The 27,198-nt window shown below is 34.3% G+C and overlaps 2 protein-coding genes and 1 pseudogene across 5 annotated transcripts; 1 reads left to right on the top strand and 2 right to left on the bottom strand.

The window, feature by feature from the left end:
• Positions 1–1,669: 1,669 nt before the first annotated feature.
• Positions 1,670–6,085, bottom strand: LOC100802172 (mucin-5AC). The gene is made up of 5 exons (XM_003534582.5): positions 5,498–6,085; positions 5,028–5,133; positions 4,563–4,677; positions 2,856–3,815; positions 1,670–2,204 (listed from the first exon to the last, which is right to left on the bottom strand). The coding sequence occupies exons 1-5, from the start codon at positions 5,673–5,675 to the stop codon at positions 1,803–1,805; spliced, it is 1,761 nt and encodes a 586-aa protein (XP_003534630.1). The 5' UTR covers positions 5,676–6,085; the 3' UTR covers positions 1,670–1,802.
• A 7,795-nt stretch (positions 6,086–13,880) lies between these two features.
• LOC100810306 (4-hydroxybenzoate polyprenyltransferase, mitochondrial-like) lies at positions 13,881–19,103 on the top strand (annotated as a pseudogene).
• A 2,369-nt stretch (positions 19,104–21,472) lies between these two features.
• LOC100801644 (BTB/POZ domain-containing protein At3g08570) lies at positions 21,473–25,610 on the bottom strand. 4 transcript variants are annotated; one of them, XM_006587841.4, is made up of 5 exons: positions 25,075–25,610; positions 24,356–24,422; positions 22,813–23,970; positions 22,010–22,472; positions 21,473–21,801 (listed from the first exon to the last, which is right to left on the bottom strand). In XM_006587841.4, the coding sequence occupies exons 1-5, from the start codon at positions 25,149–25,151 to the stop codon at positions 21,770–21,772; spliced, it is 1,797 nt and encodes a 598-aa protein (XP_006587904.1). In that variant the 5' UTR covers positions 25,152–25,610; the 3' UTR covers positions 21,473–21,769. The 4 variants fall into 4 exon arrangements, with proteins under 4 accessions (XP_006587904.1, XP_006587903.1, XP_006587906.1 ...); XM_006587840.4 differs by having other exon boundaries at positions 21,473–22,472; XM_006587843.4 differs by lacking the exon at positions 25,075–25,610 and adding an exon at positions 24,868–25,011 and having other exon boundaries at positions 21,473–22,472.
• Positions 25,611–27,198: the final 1,588 nt, after the last annotated feature.

The raw sequence follows: 27,198 nt of genomic DNA, 5'->3' as shown, positions 1-27,198 counted from the left end.
TAATTATTGTTTCTTGCACCCCATTGCATTCTAGAAATTCCAATTCGAAATGTAAAATTGCACTGTGGATTAAACTTTTCAAAATATAATGGAACATGTTTTATAAATTAATGATCAATGCACGATTTGAACATCTGACTATTAACGTGACGCCCTCAATCATCTTAATACACATGTAAATTTACATAATAAATTTTGTGACAATTAATTTTGATCTAATAATTAATTTGTTTACATATATAATTTTTTATGAAACCTATGATTTTTATTTAAAATTTATATATGTAAAAAAATAAATTATTAAATCAAAATTAATTGTAATAAGGCCAAAATTTTAAATAATGTATTTTGATCTTATTACAATTAATTTTAATCTAATAATGTATTTTTTACATATATGAATTTTAAATAAAAATCATAGGTTTCATAAAAAATTATATATGTAAATAAATAAATTATTAGATCAAGATTAATTGTCACAAAATTTATTATGTAAATTTATATGTGCATTAAATATACATTAGAAATTTTATTGTAATATATAGGGATATGAATTATTTTATAATATAATTGACATATTAGCTTGGTTGGTTAGAACGTCATTCTAATAACCTGAAACTCTCTGCACATATGGATTATCTGTTACGGATTCGTTTACGGATTAGTAAACATACAAATTATGAATCCATAAATTTACGGATTACGAATCCGTATCAGTTTTATAGAAGAATAATATTGGAATTGTTCATTTTGTGTTAGGTGTACCAACAATTTGACTAGTGCGCAAAACAATTGCCACTTTTGAGCGATTTGAACCTTGTTAAGAAACTCTAACAAATTCCATTTTCTTTATAGTTTCCTATTTATTTTTCACACCCCATTCTTTTTTTTTAATTTCCAAAATACCCTTGTTTCCTCTCACCTTCACTGGCCACTTTTTTGCAGACTTTATGAAAATTAGTTTTTGTAACGTAGTTATGTTGTGTTACAAGAACTAATTTTCGTAGTGAAAATTTTTAATCATGGAAATTAATATCTGTAAAATGTACCAGAACATAACTACATTACAGAATTATAAAAAAAATACAAACAAATAGACGGGCAACGCATAGAGCAAAATGGGGAGGTGTGAATCGATCAAAGAAGCCTCATTAGTATCACAAGTCCAGCTTAAACCTGTTTTGCGAACTCATTGGGTGTTGACATTTTTTCCCCACTCGTTACTTGCAAAAATGACTATTTTGATTATATTTATTTTACTATAATGTAAAACTGTTTAAATTATTTAATGTAATTCCAATAAAAAATAAATAAACACTTCTAATTATTTTTAAAGATTTTATCAAAACTTGACTATTGTACATGCCTTAAGTAAAGAGCACAAAAATGTAGAAATGCAACTCAACTCAACTATAGTGTTCATTGCCAAGGGGAAAATAACACTCAATCATAGTGTTTGCATATGACATCACATTCCATTCATCTCTATGAAGTATTACATTTTCCTTTTGACAAACGCATACATGGTATGCAACTCACTCATTTATGAAAATTCTCATTCTCCCAAAGAAAGTTGGACCTCTTTCATGTAATTTTTTCCTGCATTGTTTGTATAGGTTTAATATTAAAGTTGAATTCACTGATTTCTCAGCAGATTGCAGAAAACATATGAATGCATCTTCACTTCTTTACCTTGGAGCTATATAAGTTGAAACATCCCATCCTTTCAAAAAATTGAGATAATAATTAGAACATAAAATAGCATGTTACAAATGCACTAGGCAGAACATCTATAGATATTGTTATAAGAGGCCAAAAGGTTCAGGAAGGTGCTCAAATCCATTATCAAATATGGGGCCTTGATCACACTTATCATCAGCACCATGCAGCCAGTTTGTGTTCTTCAAATCTTCTTTAAACAACAGTGCATCGTAACGAGAACTCTCATAGATGTCCACTTCACTCAGTTTTGCAGAATAATGTCTTTCATCTGCATCTCTTCCTTTCATCATCATATTCCTATCAATACCATTTCCCACATCAAAATTGGCTCCATTTTTACTGCTTATCATGCTTCCATTCATGTCAACAGATGCTGGAGCACTTGAAACTCGATGAGACTTGGTAGTGGAAGTTCTAATACTCTGAGGAAAGAGTGTGGTGCTTGTTAGTGAACGAATATTTCCTGAGCTGTTCCTTATATCCTGATAAATGAAAAAGCACAGAGAATCAGGTTTGAGTTGACAGCACAAACTTGCTAGAAGCATGCATCTTCTCAAAGTTAGCTCCAGCAACCAAATAAATGCTTATAACTTTGATCCTGCTTGGATGAATTTCTCTATAAGAACTTTTAGAGAAAGAAAATAAGAAGGTAAAATGAATTTAGCTTCTTGCATAAGCTAAAATCAACGTATGCACTTTTATAGAAACTCTATGAAAGCTAAAGTGCGTAAGTTGATTTTAACTTATGGAGAAATTCAATGCATTTTCCCTTCTTATTTTCTTCTCCTGTAAGTGTTTACGGAGGAGTTTATCCAAACAGATCCAAATGTCTAATAGCATAACTTTGCTCAAAGATAAATGAACTATCTTGACAAAAATATAATAAGAAATGTCCAATTCATAAAGTATCACAAGGTGAATGAAGATTCATGGCATTGATGCCAAGGGTCGCTGTATCATTTGGGGCATGACTTTCATTCAAAGTGAAAGTAGTTTGGTAGTATAAAGCTGCAACTTAATATCTATTATGAATTTATGATCATGAAAAAAATGTGAAACAGTTGAATGTTGATGGCTCTAATCAGTAAACTTTGATTGTTAACCCTGCAGAACTGAGAGTAGAATATACAAACCATGTGCTTAATAGCCATATCCAAGGATTTCTTTGAGATAGTCCTCCCAAATCCAGTGTTGTCAGGGGCAGTAGATGAGGACCTAACAGATTTCCTTGCAGCAACCTCAGGAGCATGTGAGACTTTTCTAGGCTCAGGAGCATCAACATGATGGCCATTGGAATAGCCACGGGTTTTTGCTGCAGGTTCTGTCACTCTCCCCCTACTAACAATAGGAGATGAATGTCTCCTTGGCATAGTAACTGGGGAGGCTTGAGTTTCAGAACTATTTGTCTTCATAGTGACACCGCCAGGACGCGACCGGCCTGCAGAAACTGGCCTATCAGGCAATGTTGTTCTAAGGTTTGGTGGTGTTTCTAGGGGGAAATCAGGTGGAACAATTGGCTGAGGTGGAGGCCTAACTCGCGGGCTTGGTGAGCTTGGCCTTGATGCAGGTGCTGAATTGCGTCCATTTGATGAAACACGACCTGCTGAAGTTAAAGAACCTATTGTAGGGGAAGGTGACGGAGATAAAGATGGCATTGAGCTCCTACGTGTGGGAGTAGAAGGCCGAGACAGTGATCGAGTTGATGAAGCAGATGGAGAATGCAAGTTTGCAGGAATGTGAGGCCTAGAACTAGGAGTCGATGGTCTTGAGCCTTGTGATGATGGTCTATTCCTTTCAGCAGTGGAGCTGGTGGAAACTGGACGCGGTTTGGAGGGTGTTGAGGACCGTGATGCTGTGGGGCGAGAGGAGGGAGTGGAAGGCCTTGCTGAAGATGAAGAGCGAGTTATGGGGGAAGATGGTCTAATGTAAGATGAAACTGAGGCTGAACTTGTGTTGAGGATTGAAGATGAGTGCCTGTTTGAAGAATAGGAGCTGTACTGTGAGTGTGAAGTTGAGATGGAAGAGCGAGTTACTGAACTGCTTCTTGCTGGTCTAGAGGCGGGATTGTTGTTCTCTGATTGTGAGACTGCAAGCTGATAGAAACATGATTAACAAGTTAAAACTTAATAGCATCTAGCTAACCATTTTCAACTGGTCAGTATATTATAAAGTAGTTCTCCAAGTTTCTGTAAGTTGAAACAATAACAGCGGCAACCAAGCCTTATTGCATTAGGTGGAGTCAGCAACATGGAACAAATAATGTCTACAGACAAACTCACAGAAACTATGGTTTAAGATCCTGTTTGGATAAACATTTTCATAAGCACTTATAGGAGAATAAAATAAATTGAGCTTCTCCGATAAGCTAAAATTAACTTATGCACTTTAGCTTTTGTAGAAGTTAGATGAAAGAACTTTCACAAAAATTAAGTGCATTTGTTGATATTATTAGCTTACAAGAGAAACTCGTTATTTCACCTTCTTGTAATCTTATTTTATCCGATAAGTGTTTATGGAAAGATTTATTCAAAGAGGACCTAAATCCTCGTTTCAGCTCACAGAAAGTGTGAGTTGAAACAAAGATTTGAATAAGCACTTGGACTGCTGCTGAAAATGCACTACTCAGTTGTCATAAGCATATTGGTTAGAGAAGCTAACTTTGTAAACATCTAAATACCAAAAGCAAATACACATCCCATCACCTTATCCTTCACTAGAAGTTTATAGCTAATATCTCATCAATCCCCTTACTAACAAATCTGAAGGCATGGATGTTGGTAACATATTTGGAATGAATTTGCAGAAATTTCATGTAGAAATTATGAGACGAACACACATACCCTTGAGGTCTTAGAGGTAGATGTTGATCTAGTCAAACTTCTCCTTGGAGGAGCTAAGGTTGTTTGGGATTCTCCTTCTGATGGAAAAACAGGGGTCCCCGGGGGAGTGAGAAGCCTAATAACACAAAACAATCATAATAATTACAAATTGGGCAACCAACAGTAATCTTAATTTACTTAATTCTGGGTGTATGTATGTAATAATTCAAAAAGCTGAATAAACACTAACCCACCCAGCAACTAAAACATTGTAATCTGAATTTAACTGATATGGTTATGAATTCCATCAAAGTATACCAAGATATTTTGAGAAGTAGAAAAATTTTCAGCAATTGATCCCTGATCTATGAATAATCTGAAACAACATAAAACTGCCAATAAAGCACATAGATTTCCCGGCCACTGAATGTGATTTCTTATTGAGTCTACAAACAAAAGAGATCATGACAAATTTGAATAGCATACCAGTCATAATCATGCTTCCCTCCTTCTGTAGATGATAACAGATCATCAATTCCACTTTTAACCGGTTTTGCTGTTCCAATTGAGAGCCTCCCCAGTTTCACCGAAACTAAATCCACAAAAACAAACCATCATCACACACATAATACAAAACATAGAGATCACCTAATATATATATATATATATATATGGTCAAGAGGCTAGACTCTCATAATACAAATTGGAAATTAACCATAAATCAATCAGAACTTTCATAATCATGCAATTCCTTCACAAATGGCAATTATCTATAATAATCATTTAACAACATTATCATCATCATCATACTTTTTAACCATTACAAAACATTATTTTCATTTCCACTAACCAGGCAATGTTTTTGTTTCTTATTATTAGAAACTAGTATAAAAAAAAGTGTTGGGAGATATTAAGAATCGAGAGAAGAAAAAAAAAAAGGTGGAGCAAGCAAGCACCATCTGAAGAGTCATCAGAAGAAGCAGCAAGAGAGAGGGAGCGACGGTTGTTGGAGAAAAGATCAAGGTTGTCATCGCGGTAGTTGTTGTTGTTGGCCACCCCATTAAAGCTATGCCCTCTACGGTGATGGTTGAGGGATCCCAATAGATACTCCCTCGCATTCCTACCACTCATCATTCTCAACAAGATCTAAAACAACTGCATCACACAACAAAACTCACTCATGTTTCATGTTCCATGTTCCATGTTTAGATCTATCTCTTGCTTTTGTTCCATGTCTCAACACAACACTTGGGTTGTTGTGTGTTAAGATTGGATGGGGTGGTGTCAGAGAGAACTAAAAAAATCACACACACCCACATGGCTTCTTTCTCTGCCCCACTTTCCCTCCTTCTTCCTTCTTCTCCTTCTCCATAATACTAATACTAATATTTCATTCGTCAAAAATCCAATACCAAAGATCTCATCTTTGTTTGAGAGACACACTTGCTATTTACAAAGTGAAAATATTAATAATGCCCCATCCGCACATGGCATGGGATCGAGGTTCCCTTGTCCCTTGTGTTGTGCTGCTTTTGTGGACTTCTCGTGCTCCCTTCCTTAACCCTTTATTATTTATTTGTTTATTTACTTACATTTTACTATTCACTTCTACTTCTAGTTTAGCTTGCATTGGTGATTGGTGCAGGAGAATCTTGTTATGCAACGCCAACAACATTGACATTTCATGTTACCGCTACACAACAGCACGTGAGTTCCACTGTTATTGCAATTGCATCTCATCCTTGGATATATTCAGACTCTTTTTTCTAACTCATTTAAGGTTTTTATGTAAAAATCATTGGAAAAATATGTCATGGTCTAGGATATAGCCACATAGGCTATGAGACAAATTGTAATGTTACATTATTAATCATATGATGCTTTATCCAGTCGGTTAATATTTATAAGATTTAAGTTTAAAGTCGGTTAATATTTATAAGATTTAAATTTAAAATAATACTTATTTTTGTTAAGACTCAATCTTTTGATTAATTATTTTTATACTATAAATACTCCTAATTTAAATAAGAGAGAATATATTGATAAATAGTTAAAAAAGAGAGAAGTATTAATTACAAGAATAAGTTTGAAAAAAATTACAAATTTATTGTTATAAATTAAATTAATTATTTTTTTTAATTTTAATGAATTAAATAATTGAATTTGATATATAAGAACAGAGGAAGTAGTATTTGCTGTTGCTCTTAAATATTACATCTGTTCTTATTCAATTCATACTCTTTAAATTTTTTAGTTAATTTAATTATTATAAGCAAATTTTAACTATTAGATAATTTAAGAAAGTTAGTATAAGCAAATTTTAACTATTTTTGTTTTATTTAATGAAGTTAATTAATTTTTTTAAATGTGAAATTAAATTTTGTTGTTTATAAATGAGAGCGAAGAGAGTAGGATTTCATTTAGAGAAAAAATAAAGATATATATTAAGATTAAGACATTTTAGTTAAGTTTTAATTTTTTTTACCCATTAAAAAACTCTTTTGATTATTCGATAAATAAATTTATTTTAATAACTTTTAATGCTTTTTGAAGTAATATTTTTTTAAACATTAGCTTATAATTTTTAACTTTTTATATTTTTTCTCCTTTTATCATTAATATATTTGTCAAATTTTTTATTTATCTTTTTAAATAAATAATAATTTTTATTATTTTTCAGTTACTTTAATAATTAGTTTTATCGAATATTTATAATTTAATAAACTAGGTTTTTGAGCTAAAAAAATCATTATTATTTAATCATAGGTGTTTGTGCATAAATTAAACTTTAAACTGAAATTATGTTAAAGTAAATGGAGGTATTTGTTTTACCTAGCTTGTGGGAAATAATTCATTTATGTAGAAAATTCCACACATTGCCTATATTGCCTATACGGCTATACGTGATTACATGAGTTGTTGAGGAGTGAAGCATTGATTTATTAAAAAAATTAATATGTTATTGGTACGCTAACTGTGTGATACGACATGCAATCAATTGATAATTTATTCATCATTGATTAATGCACGAAAGGTGTGAATTTATTTATTTATTTTTGGTACATAAAAGGTGTGAAATTCATACACATAAGAATATTAACAGAAGTGTTACCTTTTCCTCAGGAAACTTGTGTCTTAGGCTATCTTGGAAGTTAGAAAGGTTGTGTAGCGCCCGTGAGAGAAAAAAAGAGAGGAGACTTTTAAGGTTGTGTTGTTATTTTTAATATTTTAAACCATTTTGGTGTCAAGGAATTGACCCACTTTCAGTTCCAATGGCATTCTGTTGCTATTATTTTGTGGGTTAAACTTAATTGCTTGAGAAGGTTGCTAATATAAATCGCATCCGCAAAAGGTGAAGTACTCAACCACTTTAATATTATATGCATTCAATTATTGTAAAATAATCACATTTTTGGTTTTCGCTTGCATGATGATAATTCAGAGACAACAGAGTAAGTAAGATGAAGTCTTATAGAATAAAAAAATTGGCTCCTTTCTTTAATTCTTTCACTGGAATATCATTTTTAAGGTGCATTTTTGAGAGACGTTGCAACTACCGTTAGCTCCAACCTAATCTTCTTTTTTGTCCTTTTATGACAAATGCCAACGAGTAGTTTCAATTTTAATGACGAGTTTTTAAATACTACTATATCAAAGGGAGTATGTAGGTTTTAAGGAGAAGAAAAATAGAAATGAGTTAGGAGAGAAATGTTTAAAGTTAATTGATTGGATAATATTGAATTGAAGGAAAGACAAAGCAATTTGGGTGTTTTTAGTCCATTAAAACTTAATCCTTCCGCAAAGAAAATATGTTTTTTTTAAATATTAATTTTTTTTTTAATTTCAAACCCATGGATGATAAAAAAATATTGTATATAAAATTTATTTATTTTTATTCATTTTAATAAATAAAATACTTATTATTTCGATCCATCTAAATTATACATTTTTACTATATTTTTCTTTTTTTTTCATATTTCTTCCCCTTAACTAAACACTGTAAGAAATTGGATCTAGTCGTAAATAATATCTTTCTAAAGAAAGATAAAAGTTCGAGTAACCAAATGATATTTGCGGGTTTTTTAAGAATTAAACTTGAATATAAAAATAAGTCGAGAGAGAAAAAAAAAGCATATATATATATAGTTGGAATAAAAGATTTTAGAAAAAAAACAGTTAATTTAATAAACAAAAGATAGATATGTGATTGCAACTAATTATATTTATCTAAATGTATTTTATTAATTACCTTCTTAATTATTAAAATATTTTAAAAAAAATATATAAAAGATGGTATTCTTTTTAAAGAAATAATCATTGCCCTTACAAGGGTAATGATTAACCACACCGAACTTAAATCAATGGCAAAGATTTTTTATGGACGAAGCATTAATTATTCCTGGACCAGGTTAGAATTTGTATTGAAGAACTAAACTACTACAAAACAGACCTTAATCGTGAATTTTTCATCCTTTAATTTAGCATCCATGTGAACTTTCTAGTAAAACACTAATTTAAAAAAGCCATCATGATTCATGAATGTCGTTTTCGGACTAAGCGGTCCTTCGCTTCTGTTTAGCGTCGCGTGTCATTACAAACTTAAATATTTAATAATTTTAATTCTAGTTTTGCTATCTATTATTTGAAGGATAATAATTAAGGAATTAAAATTCCAAGTTAGTTTAAAAAAAAGCTATAAAATTTTCACTTAATAATAAAAAATGTGTACGGACCATATCGGTGTGAAATAGAAACGAAGTCCAATGGGGGAACAGAAAGAGAAAATGACATGGTTAGGGTAAGTTGGAATAAGCAGTGCATATTAATAGCTAGCAAAGTGATTGATCCGCAAAAAATGGATTGAAAATGATATCAGAACAAACCAAGATATGAATGATGATATGATGGATATTGTATTTATTCATTTATTCAGCACACATGAGCTATATAGCTACATGGACTCCCCAAGACAATGCATTGCAGAGTTGCACGGTCTCAGTGATTGCGATCGAATCTTGACCCTCCCCATGCATCTGCACCGTTTTTGGCTCATTTTAATTTTACTTGTTTCTCAACATTTTTCCACTCAATATAGAAAATTATGTGACTACACTGCGAGTGCGATTTCATAATGAAATGCTGTTGTCACCAATGGAGGTTGATTTAACAAAAGAAACTAGTCTTCCATGACATAGTGAATTACAGAGTTTGAATCATGGTAGATTTTAAAATTTTATATTGTGAAAGCAATATATTTATATACATAAATTTGTAGAGAGTAATACTCATAGTATAGATTGATTTTTTACGTTCAAATTTTTTATTCTAATAATTAATTTAATATTATAAAATAATTATATTAATTATTTATTTTTAGTGAGTTAACGCGCTATAAGAAAATAAATTATGGTTCTCGATAGATCAAACAGTCATCTATAATTTCTCTTCTCCTCATACGAAGAGTTATAAATATCCCAAAATAAAAAGATTTCTATTAAGAAGAACCATAATATCATTGTTTGTGATCATGATGGATAATAAATCTATAAATTTTGGTGAGTTATCCTAGATTATAAATCTGTAAATTTTTAGCTTCTACATAAAAAAAATTAAAGATTAAAGATATTTCAACATTTTATTTTATGCTACATTTTAAATTGTGATAGCAATTTATAATTATATATCCATGTATATTTCATTGAAAAAACATTTCAAGTTTGTGAGAGCAATTAGAAATCCAATATGTAGATTTTTCATTAGTTTGAATTTCTGTTGAGAGATGTGTGCTCGACTATTCTTGGAACAAGATGGAGAAATATTTGTAAAAAAAAAAACTAAACTTGGTATTGTGAAATTGAGACCAAGACAAAGTAAAACAACAAGGAAACAATTATAATGGTACCACATGCAGGACCAGCGCATCACTCATTATAAGACATCCATTATTTTTTCTTCTCTGTTTATTGAGGTAAAAAAAAAATCAAGAATAGAAGAGGAGTACATTTAAAAAAACGACAAAAGCATTAAATTTTGTTTTGTCAGCAACAAAAACATTAATTAAGAGCCTTTGCCGAGGAATACTTATGGGGTGATTTAGATAACGTTGAACAGTCGAATTTTGAGCACTCTTCACTACTTTGTGCTCCAACATAGCAATCCCTTTAAAATTTAAATGACGTTGAAGAAGAGGGGATATTTTTTACATGCTAACTGTTACAATTTTCTATGTTTCCGTGACTGTTTATTATCATACTGAATTTGTCATCACTCATCACGTGTGGTTCCTTTGAAGCAAAGAGATGCAAGTGTGTAGAGAGGATATGCCACGTAAAAGTGGACTTTCCATGATCCATGTTGTGTGTGGCTGGACAATCATGGTCTGGGGGCTGACGAGGGGAACATTATATTTAATTAGTTGGTTAATTTTTTAACAGAAATAATTGTTTTTTGTTAGAGTCTATGGGTATAAATATAGTGTATTTATTAACTCTTTTATGTTCATGATTGATTAATGCATGAGTCCCTCTTCTGCTGAGAATTACTTGTTGTCTCTTTACTCTTGTTTTCTCTCTCGTTTGTTGCGTCCATCTAGAGTGTTTGTAGGCCCTGTTTTGCGTAACAGATTGGTATTAGAGCTCAAGGTTGGAGTTGATCCTTGTGGGTATTCTTTGATCTTTGAAACAAGTTCTTGATTGTTTGATGAAGGTTTCTGCATCAAAGAATGAGTTCTGCAAAGTTCGATATCGAGAAGTTCACAGGCAAGAACGATTTCAGCATATGGAGGATAAAGATGAGGGCTTTGCTGGTTCATCAGGGGCTGGATGTTGCTCTTGATGGGAAGAACCTCCCAACGCATGTGTCAGAAAGTGAGAAGAAGGGGTTGCTTGACAAGGCGCACAGTGCTTTGATTCTTTCCCTGGGTGACAAGGTTCTAAGGGAAATATCAAAGGAGAAATCTATTGTGGCGGTGTGGTTCAAGCTGGAAAGCCTATATATGACCAAATCCTTGGCCAATAGGTTGCTCTTGAACCAGATGTTGTACACGTTCAAGATGCCATTGGGTAAATCCTTGGAGGATCACATGGATGATTTCAATAAGATCATTCTTGATCTGGAGAATATTGAAATCAAGGTGGACGATGAGGATCAAGCGTTGTTGTTGCTCAGATCATTACCAAGTGAGTATGATAGCCTATCAGACATGCTCATATATGGCAGGGACTCGCTGTCATTGGATGAGGTGAAGGCTGCCTTGTTTTCGAAGGAGTTGAAGAAGAAATCAGAGGGAGGTGGCTATCAGGACACTGAAGGATTGTACACGAGGGGCAGAACGGAGAAGAAGGATCCCAAGAACAAGAAGGGATCAAGATCGAAGTCTCATGATGAAAGAAAAAGAAGGTGCTTTGTGTGTGGGAGTGAGGAGCATCTCAAGAAAGATTTCCCATACACAAGGAAAAAGAAGTAGGGCAATCAAAAGAGTCAGAATGGTGATGCAGACGTAGTCGCAGAAGGGTATGACAGCGCGGATGTCATGTGTGTTTCATACGTGAAGATAAAGCCGGAGTGGGTGCTGGACTCTGGGTGCTCATTCCACATGTGCCCTGAGAAAAATTGGTTCTGTTCGTATGAAGAATGCAACGAAGGCCAGGTTCTTTTGGGTGACAATAAAGCCTGCAAGGTGGTTGGGAAAACCAGGGAAGGTACATTGGGAAGCTCGACTTGGCATATGTTGTGAGTTGCAGTAGGTGAGGCTCGACTTGGCATATGCTGTGAGTTTAGTCAGCAGGTACATGGGAAAACCAGGGAAGCACATTGGGAAGCTCTGAAGTGGATCTTCAAATATCTGAAGGGAACGTGCAAGGAAGGATTGTTGTATGCCAAGCATGAGAGTTCAATGGATGATGTGGTTGGATTTGTTGATTCAAACTATGCTGGATGCCTCGACACCATACGGTTACTTACTGGTTATGTGTTTAAGTTCTGTGGTAACACTGTGAGTTGGAAGTGTAACCTACAACATGTGGTTTCACTGTCCATAACTGAAGCTGAGTTCATTGCTCTCATTGAGGCAATCAAAGAGGCTGTGTGGATGAAGGGTATGACAACAAGCTTGCATACTAAGGTGAAGGGTGCTAAGGTGTACTGTGACAGCCAAAGTGGCATTCACTTGGCCAAGAACCAAACGTACCATGAGAGGACGAAGCACGTTGATGTTAAGCTGCACTTTTGTGAGGGAGGTTATTGCAAAAAGGGAAATAGTCGTTGAGAAGATCCACGTTGAAGACAATCTAGCAGACGCATTGACGAAGGCACTACCAAGGCCTAAGTTCAAACATTGTGTGCAGATCATGAAGGTTGAAGGAGCATGACGTCTAGCCAAGGTGGAGAATTGTTGTGTGTAGCTGGACGATCATGGTCTGGATGACCGGGGCAGACGAGGGGGAAATTATACTCAGTTAGTTGGTTAATTTCTGTTATAGCTTCCATAACAGAAATAATTATTTTCTGTTAGAGTCTATGGGTATAAATACATTATATTTATTAACTCTTGTACCTTTATGATTGATTAATGCATGAGTCCCTCTTCTGCTGAGAATTACTTGTTGTCTCTTTACTCTCGTTTTCTCTTTCATTTGTTGCGTCCATCTAGAGTGTTCGTAGGCTTTGTTTTGCGTAACAATCCAACATACAAGTAAATCATGAATATATTTGTGATGATTGAAGCTACAAAATGTTGGTGCACATTGTCTTATCATGTTTTATATTTGACTCAAACTGAATAATTATAAGAGGTGATAATAGCGATAATTGTAGTGGTTAGGATGATAATGGGGTGATACCGATGATGATGGGATTGGGCATGCTGATGGGAGCGACCATGGTGACAATGATAGTAATAGTGGTGATGATGATAGCGATAATGATCAAAGTTTTTGTGATAGAGATGACAATAGTGATAATGATAACAACAATGATAAAGGTTGGTGACAATTGTGATAGTGTTAGTGACAATGATAACGATAATGATAATAACATTCACGACAATAACAAAAATGATGATTATGGCCACAATGGTGGTGGTAATGGGAGTGGGGGCGATAGAGGGTGAAAGAGAGTGAAAGCAACTATTGATAAATAATAATTATTAAGTAGTAATTTTTCATAAAAAAAAGAAAAGAATAGATGTGTGTACTTAACAAATCGGGATTATAAATAGCAAAAGACAGACATGTTCTATTTTCTTGGGTCGTAACAACAAAAAACACAGCACAAATGCCATCAACAAACAACTAAGACAGTTGTTATTCTCACACCCCTTACACCTAAGTTCATCCACCACTTTTAACCAAAAACAAAATTCGTAAACTACCCCCAACTCTTTCGCCTCTCCCTCCCTCACTTCTCTCTTCTCTCCCACTCACTCACTCACTCTCTTTCCGCCGTCGCATTGCTGCTATCATACGCCGCTGCACCGCCCATGTTGCACTTTTTTCCTCCATTTCTTCGAGCTAGTTGAGGTCAGAGGTATTTTTTCTTCCTCCACTGTGCATCAGAAGCCACTTTTCATGTATTCTGGAGACTCCATTCATCAGATTAAGGTCCCCTATTGGTAAAGAAAATGGCAACGGCTTTGACCTCCCGTGCTTCCCATAGGTTTCTCAAACCTTCTTCTTCTTCTTCTTCTTCTTCCGTATCACTTTACCCTGTCATCTTCAATCCTCTGATCACCACTCAACAATTCGCAAACCAAAACCCCACTCTAAATCCCCCATTCAAGCCACCCCAGCTCCAAAGTTTCAATTTTGAGTTCCGTAAAACTACTGGGTCTCTCTCAAGTTTCCACCTTGTTGCACACTTGTCCACATGGCATTCCAAGGAGAACAAGAATCAAAGTGGTGATAATGTGAGTAGCAGTGGTGGAGGAGACACCTCTTGGGTTGAATTGTACTTGCCTAGGAAGGTTCAGCCCTATGCTCGACTTGCTCGCCTTGATAAGCCAATTGGGACATGGTTGCTTCTATGGCCTTGTATGTGGTAAGTGTTCTTATTCACTTTTGTTATGAATGCTTGCTTTCACATTCACAAAACTCAGAAATGAACTCCATTGCTAATTGGAAATAGAGTAGAAATAAGCATGCCGTGTCGTTTTTACAGTGTCAACTAATAAAAAAAAATCCTTGGTATGACTTTTAAGATAGATATTGTTAAAATCAATAAATTTGCCATATATTGCTGTTTGTGATTGCATAATTAGATGACAGCGTAAAAGGATTTTTAAATTGTTAGTGTGTGTATTATGTATTCTTGGAAATGGGTAGATATTGAATTGTTGTAACACCTGTGACATTGGTGATGAGTTGAGGAAACATGAAAAGCCAGGAAGCTCCTTTTTTGTTAGACGTGGAACTTTATTTATTGCAACCTAGGTGCTATATGCCTACATTATTCTTCTTTCAGTCCTGATCAATTATAAATTCCTACATGACTATTCTGTTGATCTAGCGCTTTAGTTTCGTTTTCGTGTCTGATTGGCAATGGATGTGGAAGCTACAACTTTTAGCATCAGGTTAAATGCATGTATAGTGCCTGTACGATGTGAAACCAAACACACACCTAAGAAGTTCTCCATTTGTTGAAATCATATTCTCTCTTTTTTTTAATATAATTTTTCATGCTTTAGGTCAATTACCTTGGCTGCTACCCCGGGTCACCTTCCCCAATTTTAAAATGTTGGCTCTGTTTGGATGTGGGGGGCTTTGCTTTTAAGAGGTGCCAGATGTACTATTAATGATCTCTTTGATCGGGATATTGATACAATGGTAAGTGTTACGTCTTTTTAGTTGCATTTTTTCTATAGGAGATACCGATATTGTAATTCTGTTTTGCAAATCACTGCAACAGGGTTGTGTATGTGTTTGACTAGTATAATAGGTACTGATAGAAGAATGAACTGAAAGCTAAGTCATGCCAAGAGTATTTATTGCTTTAACATTTCATATGGCCAGCAAGTTCATCTTTATTTTCTATAATTTGTATTAAAAAAAAATTCTTTTTCTTCTTACCTATCATGTTTCAAATATGGTTAAATTATATCAATTTACTGGCACGAAACTTCCCAGTTTTCTTTTGCTCGTACCCCACCCCACCTTTTTTTTTGGCCTAATATAGAGGATTTCTTGTCCTCCTTTCTTCCTACTTAATCTTCCTGTCATTGAACTGTTTTTATTGATAAAAAAGTTGTATTTACAAGATTGTGTAGGTCTAAGTGATGGACAAGAGGATAGGATTAGGATTCCATGCCCAAAAATTTGCAAGAACCAGTTCCTAATGGGCATATTAAAGCCCAAATTAATTCAACTCATTATTTTGCATCCATTTGGTTAACACTAGAGACATCGGATGCTGTCTTATTTAATTTGTTTTTACTGCTATGCCATTATCTTTGTGATTTTGTTTTGGTAAAAACACTTCACATTTACTAAGCATATGATTGTGCCATTTGCTGTGGTGTTGTACTTCTTCCCTTTAGCCTTTTCAGAAATGCTCCAGTTTGTTTTCCCCATCATAATTGGTCTAAGAATTTATGTTATGAATGATATTGCATAATGCAGGTAGAACGGACAAAGTTGAGACAGGTGGCAAGTGGTCTTTTGACACCATTTCAAGGACTTTGTTTTCTTGGTTTTCAATTACTTTTGGGTCTTGGGATTCTTCTACAACTGAATAGTTATAGGTTAGTGTTAATTTAGAATATTAAAAATTGATCAGGGTCTATCTTTGTTATGTTGGGGATTTAGACACTTCAATTTGTAGTATTTCAATTACTTGTGCAAAGATAGAATTTCCTGCCTGGAACTTTGATCTGTGTCGCATGTCCTTGATTGTGGCTGTGCAACCTCGATTAGCAAAGCTAGCAACACCAAATAGTTTTGATGTTTTATAGGATTAAATACTATATAGAGTTATTGAGGAAAATCAACCAAAATTCTTCTCCAGAACATGCCTTTTAACTACTAAAAATGGGAGGAAAGTAGGCTAAAAGGATATGAACAGAAACATGGAAGACCATCTACTTTAAACTTCTGCCACATAAAGTGAAGGAAAAAGGTGACTTTCTATATTAAATTGCATAATTTTACAATGAGTGGCTGCCTTTCCTCCATGTTATCCATGGCCAAAAATTGGTCCAATTGTTTGATAAGAAAACACTGTTATGCGGGAACAATAAAGATATGGCATTGCTATATCCATTACCAAATGCTGTCTTAGAAAGGAGATATACTGCTATGTATCCTAGAAAACACAGTTATGTACAGGATAAAGAATGATGATCACTTTGGTTAAAAAAATGTTTCTTTTTTATTTTCAATTCACTTTTGAATTATAAAAGTGTTGCTTTGTTTTCATTTTGTTTTTTGTATTCAAATATTTGTATAGGAATTAGATAAAAAGTTAGTTTCATAGTTTCCTACACAATTTTTTTAAAACATAATGAAAAGAATGTGATTTTTTTTTTTTGTATTTAAAAGTGAAAATAATAAACAAGAACAGAAGATATTTTCTCAAAGTAAATAGGTCCAAATTATGCTTCTTCATATGACTTGCAAGTGCTATGCATCCTTCTACTTGATTTCCATGTTATCAATATTTCATATGCTGGCATAACTGAATCAATATAAATTGCGAGCATGTGAATTTTGCCATTTTTGTTTTAAGCTTGTGTACATTTTGCAGCCGTGTTTTGGGTGCCTCATCCTTGTTGCTTTTCTTCTCCTATCCCTTCATGAAGAGGTTTACATTTTGGGTAAATGAATTTCCTCATTTCTAGTTTTTTTTTTCTTATCTTATTTCTTTACTATTATTTTGAATTTTTTATGCATGATCTCATTATGCTTTTATATGGTGCTCTCCTGTAATGATATTGGTTAGCCCCAAGCCTTTCTTGGGTTGACCTTTAAGCTTTAACTGGGGGCTTTGTTAGGATGGACAGCAATTAAAGGAAGTCTGGATCCATCTATTGTGCTGCCACTCTATGCCTCTGGAGTATTTTGGACTCTTGTGTACGATACTATCTATGCACATCAGGTAATAGAGCATTGCTTCAAGTAAGATGCAATCCCTATGATTTTGCTCCTCTGCCTTCAACTGCTTCATAATCTGCATTGATGTGTGGAGTATGTATATTAGTTTTTTGCTTTCCTGACTTTCTGCCTCTTGACGGGCTTATTATACTCCTTCAAATATGGAACTTGTAAAAGTCAAGTTATGAAACAAAAAGTACAATGTCAAAGACTGCTTGGTATCCTCCACTTGAATATTTTGTTTAAGGCAATGCAATTGAAATTCTTATAGTGTCTAAGAATGTTTTGTAACCTTGGCATTCAGGACAAAGAAGATGACCAGAAAGTGGGAGTTAAATCAACAGCTTTGCGCTTTGGTGATTCAACAAAGTAGTGGATTACTGGATTTGAGATTGCATGCCTTGGTGGTCTTGCTGTTAGTGGATTTAATGCTGAAATAGGTATTATTCTATGAAACATCATTTTGTTCTCTTTTTTCATGAAAAGTTTGGGTTGCAATGGTTTTGTATTACCTCCCAATTCATTTGTCTGCAGCAGGCTGGCTGTATTATGCATCTCTGGCAGTTGTGTCTGGACACTTAGGCTGGCAAACATGGGCAGTCGACCTTTCTTCACGCACTGACTGCAATAGGAAGTATGTTAGGGAGGTTCATTGCATAAACTCACCATCTAATTATCCACAAGCATCTTTGAAAGGATCTCAAATCTTGATTTATTGGCTAGGCCATACTGTTGGAGCTTCAAAATTTCTTTTAATGCTCAATACTCAATAAGTCAATATTACCATGGAAAAGCAATTGAGATTATTAGAAAACTTTTTCAAATTTCTGTTTCAGTTTTTCAAAGAATAAATTATATAGCTTTGCTTCAACCACTTGATGGCATTGGCATATGACCTCAAATATAGAACCCCTTCAAAATTCAGTGATTGCTCAATTTTTTTGTTTATTACTTTTCAAGTGTTTTATTGATCGATTACTATATGTTAGAAAACATCTGACATATCAATTAGCTTACTATATATTGTTTACTTTTATCCTAAATCTGAACATTACGAGCTGATTTGGTACCATTTTGTTTGCTATTTTTTCTCCATACAGATTTGTTTCAAATAAGTGGTTTAGAGCTATCATATTTGGTGGAATTCTAGCTGGTGGACTTTCATCCTTGTGGTACTTTTTGCCTTACAGAGAATATACACACACAAGAACAATTTATCAAACATTGTGCGCATACCAAAACTCTGCGCCCTAGAATGTCATATTTGATTACCTTTTTTTTTTCCCTCTATAGAACATGTTTTCAGAGCCAAGTAATTTATGGCTGAGTTTTATGCATTGCATGTTGAAGCATATTCTTTTTAGTTATTTTTTGGGAACTAATTGTTGAAACATGGTTGCTGACATGATATTTTTGCACAAGTGTTAAGATATGATATGATAGAGATTTATGAGATATGATTCCTAGTAGGAAATTTGTATCTTATCTAGTAGGATTATATCTCTAAGATTTAGATTAGATTTTGATTAATCTTATCCTTTTTTACTAGCTTATCTTTTTGTATCTATATATACACACACAATCTTTGAGTTAATGACCGCAGAGAAATACACAAATTTTCAGTTATGTCCTTTAATCTCAACAAGAAACGAAACACTTTTTCTCCATTTTACTAGTATGATTTGCATTGCTTGTATCAAATGTCGTTCATTGAAATAATTTCGGTAATGATTGAACTGCACTGTGGGGTCAGCACATGCAAATAAGAAATTTTGTTCTTTTAGAAACTAAATTGTCACCTATTGACGTATTCAGAGATCAAAATTGTTATTTACTCTTACTATTATTACTAGGAATCTCAAAACGGGTTTAATACAACTGTTCAACCCGTGTAACCTGTCCGAATAGGTTGAATTGGGTTGAAAAGTTCAACTCACCAACCCACATGTCAATCAAATGGTAAGTTGGATTGGATTGACTTGTGCGTTGACTTTTTTTTTTAACTTAATTAAAGTTCAGGCTTTAAAGTGAATGATTAGATTTGGCTGAACACCTGAAACATATGATTCTGAATGTGTGAAGATAAAGTGGTGTATCATATTATGTTACTCGGTATTTGTCTTGATTAGTCCATGCTACTTTATTATGGATTCTTTTATAATACATAATTTAAGAATTTGGTTGAAAAATATACTTGGACCATTTGACTAACTTAACCTTTGGGGTCCAACTCTTTCGTTATCAACTTAAGCATTTATGTCAAAGGCTGAATGTTTAGTGGCTTGTTGACCATTTGACTGACTTAACCATTCAAGGATCAACTTACATAATCAACTTAAATTTAAGTCATAAGCTCAATGCTTGGAGAACTATGGACCATCCAATCGACTTGATCACTTAGAGGATTGATTCTTACATAATCAACTTAAGCATTTATTGATTCATCAATGCTTGATGGGTTGTGGACTTTTTGACTTGATCACTCTGAAGACAAAATCTTACATAATCAACACTAGACCTTGACCATTTGACATGGTGATCAACTTAACTTAATTATTATTATTTGACACCAAAGTAAAAATAATTACTTATGACTCTTAAAATATTTCAATTATCATCACTGCCACTACATCTGCGTCAGTCCGTGCCGCTATCACCATGTCGCTTAATGCATTCCTCAACAAACTTTGGGTTGAGATTTTGAGGGATAAGTATATGCCTCATGGCAATATTTTCCTGGCCAAGCAGACCAAGGGATCTAAGGTGTGGGTGTCTATTATCTCGGCTTTGAAGGAGTTGGAGGATGGTTTGGCCTTTAGCTTCTGGTTTGCCCCGTGGGCCTCTAAGGAGCCTCTTTGTGGCAAAGTTCCTTTTGTGCATATCTGTGATTCTATGCTAAAGCTTAAAGATGTCTGGATTGGGATCTTCACAAGCTTTATTCTACCCTTCCTCAATCTGCTGCTGATGTTGTCGTTAAATCCATGCTGGTGCTAAACCTTCCGGATTTCTGGATCTGTGGAGCCTTGTGTTTCAGGCACTTATTCAGATTGTGGGGCTAGCTGGAGTTAGATTTGGAAGCTTAAACTCCCTGTGAACAAAAATATCACCTATCATATTTACATTTTTTTCTCTTTTTTTCCTAGGTGTTAAATAACACTTGAAGTGTCCAAATATATTTATCCGTACAAAAAACATCTACTGGGAGATCGCAACTTAGAAGGAACATTATTATTCAAAAGGCCTTGATCATGATGGACCTCTTGCTTCTTGCCTCCTAGGAATTAGGATGTGAATCAAATCAAATATAAATAAATAGATTGGTGCACTCTTGTCTCTTGGTTCTCATGGAGAAGACTTTACTCTTTAATCATTGAATTGAATACATAAATATTCATTGACTGTGATTTGCTGTATCAAGGAAATTTTTAAAGACGTTTTTATACTACCCCGAACTTATAGTTTTGGTGTACGAGTTTGACAATAACTTGTAATATCTCACTAGACCAAAAATGATTTTTGGTGGCAATACAACTTGTGTGCCAACAATATGTTTCAGATTTGTGAAGCATGCTGCATGCAGTAATGTACCAATAGTGAGATTTTAGACAGAATGGATAAAGACAATTACCAGTGAGCTGTTTCTTCCTGCACCAAAAAAATTGCTTCCTGCACCATTTTTGGCTTCTAGAATGGCCAATCCAAAGGGTAAAAAAACATTCTCGAGAGGTGCAAAAAACAACATTTGAGTGCAGGAAGCAACAAACTTACTAGTGTCACCCATAGGCAACATTCAAGTTAGGACTTACTACCCCATACCTAAATATAAAACTCTTTTAATTAATACACATATTTTAAGTTAGTTAATTTAGTTAATAGCATTAAATTAGTCATTAGAATTTACAGAAACTTAAGCAGGTGAAGAATCATTTGAGTATTTGGCATAAGTTACATTATTTTCCTTTTTCAAGCAATCTAAGGTGCAAATTTGACAAGAAATAAGTACATTTTAATTTTATCATTGGGAGGGTGTGAAAGTTAGAGTAAGAAAGGAGATGCTTTAACTGTGTCCCTAGGACAAGGTGATGCTACACATTGAATTGAGGTATTTGATGAAGCTTCCTCTTGGTGTCACTGCAACAAGCAGTGTCACTGTGTAGTATTCGACCTTAGCTCAGCAGCTGAAATCATATACAGCAGGGAAAAAGAAGAGAATGTGAGACACTCAAGTTCAACTGCTAAACTAGTGTGGCCAAGGATGAAGAGAAACTTTTGATCAACTCATTTACATGTTGTGAATAGAGAATGCTGTAAAAGCTTAGCTAATCTATGAGACAGAATGTCTCCTACTCCTACCAGTTTTCCCCTCCAAACCGCGAGACTTCCTACCTGATTTCTGGTGCTTTCCCCCGCCTTGACCGCTAAAAATTGCAATTCTCCCTATCCCCTTAGAAAGTGAGGTTAAGAATGTTCTCCCATTTCCTGCCTTGTCAATCATCCCTTGTTTCATGAACATCTGCTCCTTCTCCAACTCACTCAGCCTCACCCTCATTCTTGAAATCTCCAGCTTCAGTTCCCGGTTCTCTCTCCGCAGAGAAGCGTAGTTGTCCCTAGGGGACATGGCTGCACTTGGAACACCACTGCTTATTCTCTGCGACAGCAGCCCATCTCCCAAACTGCCAGACATTGCATTCTTCAAACGCAGCTGCTCGAAGTACAGGACTTGCACCACCATCTGCAGTGGAAGCCTGTCATTTTGGGCTGCATGGTTGCTTGCTTCTTGAGACAGCTTCTGGCAGTCTATCAACTTGCAAAGCTTCTTGCATTCTTGTTCTGTTAGTGCTGGATGTGCCTGAACAATGAGTGAAAAGAAATGCCATTATCAACATGAAGAAGGAAAATGAATAGAATAAACAATATATGCACTGACAGTATAAATGTTTTTTTACAGTCATATAATCATGAATCATCTTTCAAGGTAAGTTTATTGACTTTAATGTATATTAAAAGTCATATAAAAATGATTTCTGATTAGTTGATAGTGTAAAAAAATTTACATTGATGTTCATAAAACTCAAATGAATAACAAGCACAACAAACTGCTTAGTTTTGTGAGGTTTAACTAGGAAGTGCCTAACTATTGGAAATTTGGAATCAAAGATATTTCTTCCCTATAGTTCAAGCAAAGTTACCTTCAAGTAAATGTCCACAGCTCTATAAAAGCCATCATCGATAACACGAGCATAATCAGGAAGTATCTCAATCAAAGCAATGAATTTCTGTAGACTTAAGTAGGGATCAGGAGCAATTTCTGCTAAATAAGCATCAATAAGCTGCCCCACTTTTAGCAGAGAACCATGGCCAGAAGAACAAAATCCATCAGATTCATACCCATAATCTTCGGTTTCTTCCTCTTCAACCCGTTGCAAGAAATTCACCAGTAGCCTGTGAACTGTATCAACATCAAACAAGGAGTCCCCACTCTGTAGAGATGGTATAAGCAGATCATCTAGTGAGACCATTTCCAACCGTAACGCGATCCTCCTTTCAAGCTCAAGCCTACAGGGAATGATGGCACCCAACATGATAGCCATCTTTAACATGCCAAACAAAAATGTCAAAGGAATGGAAGAGCTTTTGTCTGTTGGCATGAGACTTACAAGAGTTTCCACAATTATCTTCTGGTCCTTTTCCACACTTGTTGGACTTGAGTTTGTCCTTGATGGATTCCAAAATTGACACTTTCCAATACCCTTCAAAGATGATTGAGCATAATGCATTAGTGATGCAATAATGCTGTCTGATCTTACCCCCATTCTTCCCATGGCACAAATAACTCTTTGGAAGTAATCTATACTCAAAACCGAGAGATCTTCAACCCACCATGCAACACAATCCTCCTTTAGCTCTCTAGATTCACCATCGCAGTCTAATTTAGATAAACCAGAAACTAGTTGCTCCTTGCAAGCATTCATTGCAATGGCTTCCACGCATCCATTTGATATTTCAATTTCATCCACTATATCTGGAGGTAACATCTCACAGGTGGATAGCACTTCCACTGATTTCTGAAGACTCTGAAAGACAATCTCATTCAGATAAATCTCTGCTCTAGAGATGAGGTTTTGCTCCCGGTATTCTTCTGTCATTTCTAGGTACTCTGCTGCACAAAGAAGCCGGGCAACATTGAATGTTGTAATCTCAAAATTCATCCCATAGCAGAACTTCATGGCAAGTTCAAATGTCTGGTGCCCCCCTGGAAAGTTGAGGAGCTCCAAGTTTGAAACATTGGAACCCTTGGCTTCAGCAACCATCTTCCTGATCTTCCCACTTAGAGTCACCAAGGGAAACTTCATGAACAAGCACAAAACAACAAATTAGTTTTATAATATAGATTTTGAATTAAGATACCGTTTCTGTAAATTGAAACAAAGACATTAACTGAATAGTATTGAGTTGACTGGTGCAGCTATTTTGCACTCAAAAGAAGACAAATAGAAGTCATCAACATTTTTCTTTGGTATCATAAAGTAGGCATAAGACTTTTGGCAAATAGTGGTTGCTTTAGTTGCTTGTTAGCATATTATGGATTCATAGCAGCTGGTAAAAGAGACACCCAAATTAAAGCCATGACAACTAAAGTTTAGCAGATAAAAACTTACAACTCAATGACAAATAGAACACAAGTTCATGAATGTATCAAGTGGTTGTCAACCGCATCTTGAAAGTTTTTACCTTATGCAGCAGAAAAGACTCCCCATCAACAACAATTGTAATGTCGCCAGCAACATCAGCAAATATTCTGCAACCAAAAAAACAGTATGACATGACAACTGTCACAAATCCTATTAAGGAAGCATGGATTCTGAAATCCACAGCATCCTCTGATTCTTGTCACCCCTAACCAAAAAAATCTTCACAATGAAACAAATGAAAGAGTTGAGAATAGCAGCACATAAAAAAATGTTGTCTTTAAGCATGCAATTCACCTTGAATTTTCCCAGGAATTTAGATAATCTCTATCTAGCTCAAAAACTTGAAAATATCTCACCATAAAAATTTTGTTGGATAATATTGCATAACTATTACCAATAAAATTCAGAAGAAGGACATACCAAGCAAACAAATATTTTAATTTCAACACCAGTTAGATAGAACTAGGATGTAGCAAAACAAGCACATGAAGTTGCATTTTTTTTTGTCCGTAGGAATTGAAAACAGGTACCAAGGTGTTTACAACAACTCACACTCACGCAGTCTGTTCAACCAACTCAGCTAGATTCCCTTGGTTAGACATGAAGTTACATTCTTAATCTACTATCAGATGAAATATAGACACACTCACACACTAGTACATATTACACTCCCACAACAAGACATACATAACATAGTCAAATAGATAGAAACAAAAAACAAAGAGAGGACATGACATGAGGGTGTTGCTGAAATAGTACCTAGTAGTGAAAGAGTTGCAGAACTTAGGAGTAGCAGGAGAGCGTTTAGAAGAAGAGAGTGAGGTTTCAGAAACCATCTTTCTTTCTCACTATGTATCTATCTATCTGTTAGAAGAAAAGAGTGAGGAGAGTTGAGAAATGTGCAACACCTCCTCCTCCTCCTGCTACCTGATCTGTGTATGTTTCAGGAACAGCAACACAAAACTGATGAGGCCTGTGCTGTGCTGTAGCTGTTGTTGATGATTAAACTATCAAATGATGCGTACGGGAGATTGCAGATAGCTATGATTCAGGAATATTTCGGAGTAAACGCCCCAAAAGACCCTCACCATAGCATTCAATTATTCACAAGTGCCATCACAAAAATACAGCATAGTAGCTTTTTCTTTTCGTTTTCATAACATGTGCTGTGTGTGTAGTAGTAGTAGCCAGCCTATGGTCTTCTTATTACCAGTGCTGAACCATCTTTTGCTTTTTGGCTGCTTTTGTTTCTGGCTTTTGCGTTATAATACTATTACTATACACTATACAAATACAGTGCTCAGGCTTCATATTCATATTCACATGTTATTATCTAATCAAGTACCATTGTTGGCCTTGGACGTGGACACGTTACGTTACAAAAAGACTGAGTCTCCAGTGGTAATTTTTTTGCAAACAGAAACACAACATTGCTGGGTGTCTGTGCCTGTGCCACCTTGCTTTATTGGGTTTCGATTTTGAATTGAAATGACCAAAACCAAACGCTACAATTATTATGGCTTTAATAGTCCCCATTAATCACATAGTTACACAACATAGCAAATTAAAACCAAATGTGCAGTTGTACGTATCTGTTGTATGGATTTAAATATGTTTTTATATGTAAAAACTGTTAATTAAATAGTTTTTGTATGGGAGTTACAATTGAACTTCAAAATTCAAAACATGAACTTCTCTTTTTAATTTGTTCCTGTTATTATATATATATATGAAGATTATCAGTTATTTTTATGCATTTCTTACTAGACAAACTAGAATAATGATTGAAAATTCGTCTCATACTTTTATGCACGGCACTGTGAAAATCACCTTAATCTTACTTTTATTCTTATGATATCTTATACAATCTATGGAAGTATCCTTGCACAAGATAGGATGATGCAATAGTATCAATGTGAATAAGGTAGAAAAGTAAAAGAAGTGACACGTAGGGCAAGGGCACGATCACGATAATTTGGTGAGGGTAAGGGTAAGGGGTCAATGTTGGAGCGTAGAAGGCAGAAGAATGGAAAGGGAAGAGAGAGAGAGGTTCAAAAGAAAAAGTGGTCTAAGGACATCTGACATGGAGTGTTGGTGGCATGAATCGATGTCACGGAACTCAATAAAGATGCAATTATTAGAGACAGCACCACTACACATCTCTGCCTTCTTAATTCCTTTTCCCAAATTATTTATATATTATTCATCATTCAATGTATTTCTTTTTCCTAGAACACAAATTATTGTAAGTGATCAAATTTTCTTAATATTTAATATAAATGCATATTTAAAAGGTTAAAAAATATAAGAATAGTTTTTTATTTTAAAGTGTTTCTTTAACTTTTACAACTTCTAAAATATTTTCCTTATTTCTTTAATTCTTAATATTTTTTAAAAATTTATCATTTATTTTTAATAACAATTTCAATTTTTTTTATTAAGACATGAATCTAAATAGATTCACTTATATGAAAATTATATAAATTAACTAATGTTAAAAAAAATCATAAATATAGTAAAAAAAATAAAAAAAATGAATCTTATGAATAATAAAAAATTTAACGTTTAATATTTAAATTTTTAGTTGATTATAAGACTTATTTTTTAATGTATTTTTCATTTTATTTATGTCTCTTTTTCATCTGAACATTAATTTATTTTAATAATTTTTATGTAAACAAATTTAATATTTTAAATCAATAAAAAAAATTCAAAACTATGTTCAAATACAAGAAAATTAATTAATTTTAAAAAATATTAACTTATCATAAATTAAATAAAGAAAAATTAAAAAAACTTTTAAAAGTCTCGCATCAAATTTTCAAAATAACTAGTTATAAATCGGAAAACTCCACGCTGATTAATCTACGACCTCGATAGTAT

Source organism: Glycine max, chromosome 9 (genome assembly GCF_000004515.6).
Source record: "Glycine max cultivar Williams 82 chromosome 9, Glycine_max_v4.0, whole genome shotgun sequence".
In the NCBI taxonomy this organism is placed as follows: Eukaryota; Viridiplantae; Streptophyta; class Magnoliopsida; order Fabales; family Fabaceae; genus Glycine; species Glycine max.
The sequence above is the reverse complement of the archived record's forward strand: the minus strand, read 5'-3'. Positions and strand labels throughout refer to the sequence as shown.

What these genes read in the sequence shown, in the direction of transcription:
- LOC100802172 (XM_003534582.5), bottom strand. Translation starts at nt 5,675, where the DNA reads ATGATGAGTGGTAGGAATGCGAGGGAGTATCTATTGGGATCCCTCAAC. An exon ending in GGGAAGCATGATTATGACTG is followed by an intron (nt 4,678 to 5,027) that starts GTATGCTATTCA and finishes TTGTGTTATTAG; the next exon opens with GCTTCTCACTCCCCCGGGGA. An exon ending in ATATGGCTATTAAGCACATG is followed by an intron (nt 2,205 to 2,855) that starts GTTTGTATATTC and finishes TTCATTTATCAG; the next exon opens with GATATAAGGAACAGCTCAGG.
- LOC100801644 (XM_006587840.4), bottom strand. Translation starts at nt 25,151, where the DNA reads ATGGTTTCTGAAACCTCACTCTCTTCTTCTAAACGCTCTCCTGCTACT. An exon ending in TGCAACTCTTTCACTACTAG is followed by an intron (nt 24,423 to 25,074) that starts GTACTATTTCAG and finishes TTTTGGTTGCAG; the next exon opens with AATATTTGCTGATGTTGCTG. An exon ending in AGTCTTTTCTGCTGCATAAG is followed by an intron (nt 23,971 to 24,355) that starts GTAAAAACTTTC and finishes TTGTTCATGAAG; the next exon opens with TTTCCCTTGGTGACTCTAAG.